Source organism: Nicrophorus vespilloides, unplaced genomic scaffold, assembly GCF_001412225.1.
Source record: "Nicrophorus vespilloides isolate i.1.1-1 unplaced genomic scaffold, Nicve_v1.0, whole genome shotgun sequence".
In the NCBI taxonomy this organism is placed as follows: Eukaryota; Metazoa; Arthropoda; class Insecta; order Coleoptera; family Silphidae; genus Nicrophorus; species Nicrophorus vespilloides.
In genome coordinates, this window is record NW_017095764.1 from 216,190 (window position 1) to 224,770 (window position 8,581).

Sequence of the window (8,581 nt, forward strand, 5' to 3'; positions counted from 1 at the left end):
GCTTTAAAACAGTAATAAATCGGTACCATTTACTACATTATTATTTTAAAATAGGGCGAAATAAAAGGATCCAATGGAAGTGGGATGTTCAATACGAATCATTTGGGAGGCAACAATTAAAAATCCTGGTAATACAACGGTAGGGTTTATACAAAAAACGACTTTTAAAATCGCAACTTTTCTACAAGAATGGATTTTAACAGGTTTTCGATTTTTCACAAAAAAGCACAAAGAGAAAAAAAAATTATAACTTATTTTCTGTATATTTAATATACATTGGAAGCTTGCTTAACGAGTTTAATCCATTCCAAAATTTCCGGATTTTTACTTGTATAGTGAAACATATTCAAAAATACACATAATATGTGTACACAAGTTTTAAAAATGATGTAGCAGGCGCGCAATCCGGGACTTCTCTTCTCATCGTCACTCGTTATGCGAAACGTCGCTCGTTAAGCGAGGTCACACGTTATGCGAAACGTCGCTCGTTAAGCGAGTCTTTCAATTCATTTTGCTCGTTAAGAGAAATGCTCGTTCTGCGAGGTACTCATTATGCGAGATTTCACTATATATAAAAAATATAAAAATATATTAAAATAATGTCTCCATAAAAATCAAATAACAATAAATTACTATAAAATGTTATTTTAGTTTTATTGTTAACCATCTTTTGAGCATCTTGTGTTTGTATATTAAAAACTCTTTTTTTAAACAGGACTTCAGCTTCTTAAAGATATTTTATGAATTGATTTTTCTATTCCATCTCAATTGAAAATTAAGAATGAGACTTAATTATTTTCTAATTTTATTGGTTCTACAAAAGTACTCCTTTAAATGAAACATCGTTTTTAAAGTTAAAACTACTTTGGCACACTTCATTTCTAATTTTTCATTTGAACTTCATTTCATATTGACTTTTACCTAAGAACTATCGTTGTCAATTGCGTTTGTTTTTGATTTATTAAAAGTAAGGACTTCGTTGTATCGAAACATGTAGTGACGTTAACATTTGTAACCTATTAAACCCCAAAAATGATACCGATCTTTAGCAAAACAAATAATGAAACATACAAATTGAAACGTTAAAGTATTGCAACCGACTACCTTTATAACATTACAAATTCAGATATTTTATTCTCTTTGATAAAAAAACAACTAATCTTTTTTCATAAGAGGATCTGCCTTAGAAAAGAGCATTGCCTTTGTTTCAGCAAATGAAGAATCTTTTTATTTACATGTTTTTACTTCCATAAGTTTTAGATAACAATTAAAACTCAGCATGCGTTAAATTGAATAAAATAAAATAAACAGTTCAACAAAATAAGAAAACAACTGTTTTAAACATTATTTTTTGGTTTAATCGAAATTCAGTTATTAGATAAATATATTTTTTTTTTATATAATTTAAAGTTTTTTCATTTAGTCTTAATTTAATATTAAGCTTTAAAACTCAACGACTAGATGACATAAGTTATTTACAAATAACTTAACAGGAAATCAATAGTATTCCAGCAACTGCAACTTTCACAAAATTTCACTAAGAGTTTATTCATTCATATTTTTTCGCTAATAGGATTATGTACATAAAACGTTACTGCAGCACTAAATCTCCAATATCCGGGTTGAATATACATTTTTTTTTGCAATGAACTGATTGAATGATGTTTTAATACCTACCAGGTATTTTTAGTTGTAAGTTATCCCATAAAAAGAAGACCTGCGAAGAGAAAAAACAAGGTTTATTGTGCACCAAACCGTTTCAAGTATTTATTGCCGTATCTATGACTTGTAAAATTTTAAAAATAAGAAGCATCAAAACATATAATAAAAGTATTAAGGACAACAAATAAAAGAGTAGTTAAAAAAAACGTAGAATACTTAGAAAGCGTTCGGTCAGGTTCATTCATAATTTCCAAAAAAAAACTGTTCTATGTACATTTTCTACACGAATTTTCTAGTAGTTAATAATTTTCGTTGAAAGAATGTAAAAAATATATTTTTTTTTAATTGGGGGTAATATAAATAAATCAATTTGATTTGTGATGGATTCCGGAAAATGTGTATACATATATAATACAATAATTAATTAAAACACAATTGACTGTTAATTAACCAAGAATGTTATAATTATTGCAACCAAGATGGTTAGCTGTCGTCTTGTAGGATAACTTCAGCAGTATATTGATGCTCTGCGATTCCACTATTTCATTTGACTGTGAATCTGTTGATATCCTTAATACTGTCATTGTCCATCGACTTCGCTAAAGGTTCATATGCTGAACGTCATTAATTTAACTGTCGATCTGTGATTAACGATGGTCCTATTGCTGCAAGCTTGGCTTGACCAGGATTCGAACCGGCGCCAACGAAATCGTGGGTAGGGCGACTTAACCATTCGGCTATTAGTCGCCCCTTTTCAAATATGGGCATTGTTAAGCCTTTTACTCCTTTAAACCTTTCGACCATTGTAATGTATTTAGAAGCAAAATTATTTTACAACTATTCAATAACTTTCCAATTCTTTGGCGATGCAGAAGCGTGAAAGCAATTTGGTTTTAAAAAGGAAATCAATTAATTGTGTTACTATTCATGTAAAAACTCATAAACTTTTTATTTGTATCTTAAAAAAGGGCTTCATTTTACACATCTGTTTTCTAATGATTTATTAATTGCGCAAAACCTTTGAATTTTTGTCATTATGTGCATAACACTTTCTCAATTAATTTTTGTTATGACAAATATGTATGTATTTAGAAAATCGTATTCATCTTAATGACATTGACATTAAGTATTTTCAAAGTTGAACGCACTTCAAGTTTTCTGATGGATTTAGAGGCTATACAATTCTCGGTTAAAATAGAGTACGCATTTTCTATGAGTTTGGCAGGAAATTATTTTTGTAATACGAAACTTTGAGGTAAAAACAACGTTTTGAAAGAAATGTGATGTTTGTTGATGTTCATTTTGTGTGAAACATAAGAATCATGCGTTTTTTTTTGGAGAAGGGCCTTTACTGAGTACTACTATATAGACCGCTCTTTTTCTTTACATTGAAGTGTACGTATTTATATGTGTGTGTGCATGCGAGTGCATACGTGTGTAACGTATTTACGTTTTATTTTGGTTCGCTCGCGGCTGTAAAGCCGCTGAAAACTTATTTATTACGGCGGTGAATTATAATGCCCACGCCGCAGCGCGTTTCAACCAGGTAAAATATACAGACAAGTTTATAAAAGATATGACAGCTGTAACAGACATAACTATAAAATAAATAAAGCCTGGCTATAACCCAAGCCCATTTTACGATCGGCGCTCGGTAATAACTCCATCGGAACTGTTCCCCTCTTACGTGTTTATCCTTATTTCCATCCTGCGTCCTATTCCAATGAGTGGCAACCTGAAAGGATTATTTAATAGTTTTTACATCCACAACCCTTTCTCTGCTCTTTTGCTCCTCCGCTCTTCACGTCTCCTCTTTCATTTTGTTTTTTTTGTGTCCTTTTCCCATTCTTACGGGCTACTGATTAGGAGAGATGTTATATAGTCGGCGGCGGTTCTCAAAGGGTCTGTCATCGTCACCAACTTCATGGGTGGTAAGAGCCGACAGGCCAGAAACGTGGCGGTATTAGCGCTTTGTCATGCTGTTCAAACCTTCGTTGGTGTGCATGGGTATGTGTCGGTGTGTGTGTGCGAGCACAAGTTCTGAAAAACTGGTGGGGTCGGGTCATGCGCAACTCCAAAAGGTTTCGACGCTTCAGTCCGAGAGGTAGAGCATATTCATTCCAGTGAAGACAGTCGAGGCAATACAGGCGCAGATCTGAGTCGTCCCCTGTGCATATACCTACGTCGTTTACTTGATATCATCGCATCAGAGTAGTTAGTAATTTATAATACAACGGAACATCGCGAGTTGCAATAAAGCGCAAACAAATAGTTTTTTTGAATCCAAATGGTGGTGCTGGAAGTCGGCGGGATGTTGTCTTCTTCAGGAAACCAGTATTTACAACCGGATTACCTTTCACCTCTGCCAACCACGGTTAGTTTCTTATCCCTGAAAATACTGTAATTACCAGATATTTTGTTATTTTCATATTGAATCGTTGCTAAATATTTGTTTTTTTTAAATTACAGTTTGACGCAAAGAAAAGTCCTTTGGCTATGTTGGCGCAAACGTGCAGTCAGATTGGAGCGGACTCTCCTTCGACGAAGTCCATAATCTCTCCATTGGAGAAACCTAAGAAAAATTCCAGTGTGGATTTATCGCGATCATCACCCGCGAATAACAGAGAGAAGACAGAGAAGATTGCTCGCAGCAGTCCGGCGGAACCTAAACTCGCCTTCAAACCGTACGAGAACAACGTGACTATCAAAAGAACCGAAGAAATCCCAAGACCTTCTTCTAAGTCCACCTTGTCCGAGACGGAAGATAAGAAAGCGGAAACTCCGAACAACAGGAAAACCGCTTCGCCTGCAAGCAGCGGTACTCCGGTTCCGGATAATGGAAAGACAACGCCGTCAAATGAGAGGAAGTCTTCAACTCCGCGCGGTGCTAGTCCGATTATCAGATCCGGATTGGAAATCCTGCAGGGCCATCCGAAGGACTCGCCGCTGGGGACTTACAAGCCCGGTACTATGCCTGGAAGTCTTCCTCTGAGTTCTCTCTGCTGTCCGCCGGGTTTGGAGCATACGAATCCGGCATTCAGGCCTCCTTTCCCAGGTGCGCCTTTTTCGCATCATCACGCGATGCTTGGATATCCAGGATCTACACCAGGACCCTACTTGAGTTATGCGCGAGTGAAAACCCCGTCGGGTGGTGAAGCATTAGTTCCAGTGTGTAAAGATCCTTATTGTACCGGATGCCAGTTTAGCATGCACAACCAGCAACTTCTGATGGGCGGTGGAGCGACGGGTCCGTGCCCGAGCGGATGTACCCAGTGCGATCACCAGAAGTACAACCTCGCCATGGCCATGTCCTTAGTGCCTCCAGGTCCCGTACCGCCGTCCTCTCTCGCCTATTCCCAGCTGGGACGTCCTTACATCTGCAACTGGATTGTGGGTGATACCTACTGCGGTAAACGCTTCGTCACCTCCGAAGAGCTCCTCCAACACCTGAGGACCCACACGAACGGAACAGAAGCTACCGCCGTCTCCACAGCCTCTTCATCTCCTCTCTTGAACCCGCATTCTCTGTTCTCCACCTCTGCCTTGCACAGGGCCGGATATCCGAATCCACCACTCTCGCCTCTATCCGCCGCCCGCTACCATCCTTACGGCAAACCAACACATGCACCATCTCTGGCCGCATCTCCGTTCAGCGCATTCAACCCCACAACCTTAGGCCCTTATTACACACCGTATTCCATCTACGGTCAGCGTTTGGGCGCCGCGGCTGTCCATCCATAATCGTATGAAGACATCTATTACCGAATGTAATCCATACCGACAAGCAGACTGATCGAATGGGAAGAAGGATTTAAGGAAACAACCAACCTTAATCCTCCTCTCAACAACCAAAACAACAAGCGAGTCTATTGTCCATATGAAATACTGTGATAATATGTAAATATATATTTTGCGGTTTAAGTGCAATCCTTAGGTCTAAAAAAAAACAAAAACAAATATATTCGTTATTATGTTTAAGTTATTTAAAATAAATATATAAATATATATTATATTATATTACATTATATATAATTAATCAACACTTGTAATAGTTTCTTCTGATTCATTATGCGAACAAGTTGCGATAATGCTTTAAACAATGTATTAAATAAATAAAGAGAGAAAAATGTTTGTAGAAAACTTGTGCCTAATTGAATGAATACCCTGAAAATCACCTCACCGGAGAAGCAGATGGTCGCTCTCAGCCTTATTTTTTTTGTCTCTTCATATTTTTCATCTTCTTGTCCGTCTCCCACTTTGCGTTTTAATGGATTTATGGGTGTGAATGCCGAGTTGATGGATGTGAGTGACCTCGTCCCCGGTTTTGATGAATCGCCCATGTGACAAGAACCCATTCATCATTCTCCTTCGGCAAATAATCTTAACGACCTAATAAATATTTTAGCAATTCACTTATTAAACGAAAAGAGCAATCGATGTATGTGCGTGCTTGTGTGTATGCGAGAGTCAGAGCTGCGTGTGAGGTTTCATTTTGTTTCTTTTTTTATTTTGCTCCTCGGCATCATCCACAGAGTAGAGAGAAGGTTCGTCCACCTTTCGGATGTTGTGACTGACGCCCGCCGCACCGTTTATTTATGTTCTTCTGGGATCAAAAGGCGAATGCTTTATGTTATAATTTATGAGTAATTAGTCTGCGAGCAAATGTGCGTGGGCCCTGAATAATGGTGTTTAACGTTGGCTGCTTCGGTGCATTTGCACAACTCCTCTGGGGTGATGCCCTTTTTTCCCCTCCGTATCCATCACGATGACATCGAGATGAGGATGAGGAATTACACTCGACGCGCGCGGAAAGGAAAAACCTGGTAGCGCTCTCTCGATCTCTCTTTTCTCTCTCCTTCTCTCGCTCTACGCCCGATACTTGCCAGAGATAAGCTGTCAAGTTTGTCACATGCCATCAGGGCTCTAATCTAAATCGCATTACCAGCAGGCCGTGTACCTAGTCTATATAAACACACATCCACGTCTTATTGATTTATTGGCTTATCTCGTGTCTCGCGCAATTATTTCCTTTACGGTTCTACAAAGGACGATCCGTTCTCTTCCTCAAACACCAGAAATGATCGCGTTAAGCGCCTAATTAAAAAATAGGAGGATTATAACAATGGACTAATGCACTTCCTGACTTTACGAAGTAACATGTTATAAAATGGATACGATTAAAGTGCTTCATTATGTTTTCTTTTTCTTTTCATTACCATTATTCATTAGGTAGCAATTCTCTCTTTTTTTCTTCAAATTTATTACACTCCATACACATTTGTCTAAACTTCGTTCGTTGTTTATTGTACAATTAGAACACGTTGCATACATATGGAAGTTTCAAATAAATAAATACGATATACGATTTAATTACAACCTCAAGCAAATAAATAAATATAACCTCGACGCCAAATAAGAAACAGAACATTTTAAGAATAAATTATTTTATTTTTAACCTTTTTCTTTAATAAATCAATCATTTAAAATATTTTTATTAATTTATGTAATTTCTACAAATTAAGCAACAACAATTTTACATCTCTCTGTAATTTATTTCTAATTTCTATCTTATGTTAGACATATTGTTTAACTTAGATTTAAAGTAGAATTTAACAAATAACTTTAAACTAACATTGCTTTTAGTTAAAGGTAATTAATTAAAAATAACAAAACTTATTGTAACAATTATACAACTACATAAATGATTACAAAGAAAAAATAATTAAGAAATAAAAAACACATGAAAACATATCAAAAATATTGAATATAATATTTTTACATAAATATAATTTATCAATATAAGAAAATCATCAACTATACATCGACTAAAAAAAATCAATAAATCAACTCTATTTTTGGACAACGAAATTGAAAGGAAATGTAAGACAAATAAACTAAGATAGTTTTAAATTCATATTCATAAATTCTAAAAACATATTTGTTTATATTTATTTATTTACATGGATTAAATTTTTACATTAAAACAAAAATAGAAAATTAGTTAATTTGCAGCTAATACAATGACCATGAAAACAATGTAATATATATCCAACAAGTCGTTTCTGCGGGGTTGTAAGAATTATGTGGAAATAACTTTGTATATTTTAAGAAATTCATTTACAGTATTGTGTGTGTTGCTGTTTATAATGGACAATTAATTCAGTTTATTATTGAAAGTTATACAAGTTTTTCTTTTTTCCACATGAACTTCCTGGAATAACTGAACTTGACAAAAACAAAACATACACTTCCAATTAAAAAGGTGGTAGGATTAAAACAATGGAGGTAATGCACTTCCTGGCTCGCCTGGAATTGAAACAGAAGGAGTTAAATATAAATGAGCGAGGGGAACGGAAGAAACAGGTCTCTACTAAATTGACGCTCGAATGAAAGAGGCTAACTGTTCTTTATTCTGTGTTCGGTTATGTTTGCTCGCTTGTTCGCTCCTTTGATTTACGCTCCATAAGAGAATTGATTTATTGCATGGGAATTAAGATATCACATCGGGAATGTGCTCCAATTAAATGGCTTTTAATCTCTTTAATTAAAACTCCAGACCGCCGCTATTTTTTTCTCTCTGCTTCTTCTACTACTACTTCTTCATGTTTCTTATTCTTTTTTTTTCATTTAGTTATTTATTTATTGCACGCCGCTCTCGCTAAACACCGATACTAAATCAATGGCACTTAACAATCGAGTCCATATTTTTAGAACTTCCTCGAGAAAATATTACTTTCCATCTACGATACAACAATCTTCGTTATTAATTAACGCGATTTATTTCTGTTCTGTTGACTTCTGTTTGCTTATTTTAACAATATATTATATATTTTATTGCAGCCAATTAAACACATGCATATACTTATAGATACATACATTTCACTAATTTATAACAGTTAAATTTTATTTTATCTGACAA

The 8,581-nt window shown here is 35.5% G+C and overlaps 1 protein-coding gene across 1 annotated transcript; it reads left to right on the forward strand.

Moving 5' to 3' along the window:
- The first annotated feature begins 3,760 nt into the window (after window positions 1–3,760).
- Window positions 3,761–5,614, forward strand: LOC108562666 (zinc finger protein Noc). The gene is made up of 2 exons (XM_017921085.1): window positions 3,761–4,036; window positions 4,132–5,614. Exons 1-2 carry the CDS (start codon window positions 3,950–3,952, stop codon window positions 5,401–5,403), a joined length of 1,359 nt encoding a protein of 452 aa, XP_017776574.1. The 5' UTR covers window positions 3,761–3,949; the 3' UTR covers window positions 5,404–5,614.
- The last annotated feature ends 2,967 nt before the right edge of the window (window positions 5,615–8,581 follow it).

Coding starts and splice junctions, on each gene's coding strand:
- LOC108562666 (XM_017921085.1), top strand. CDS start 3,950: ATGGTGGTGCTGGAAGTCGGCGGGATGTTGTCTTCTTCAGGAAACCAG. Junction 4,037..4,131: donor TTTCACCTCTGCCAACCACG/GTTAGTTTCTTA, acceptor TTTAAATTACAG/TTTGACGCAAAGAAAAGTCC.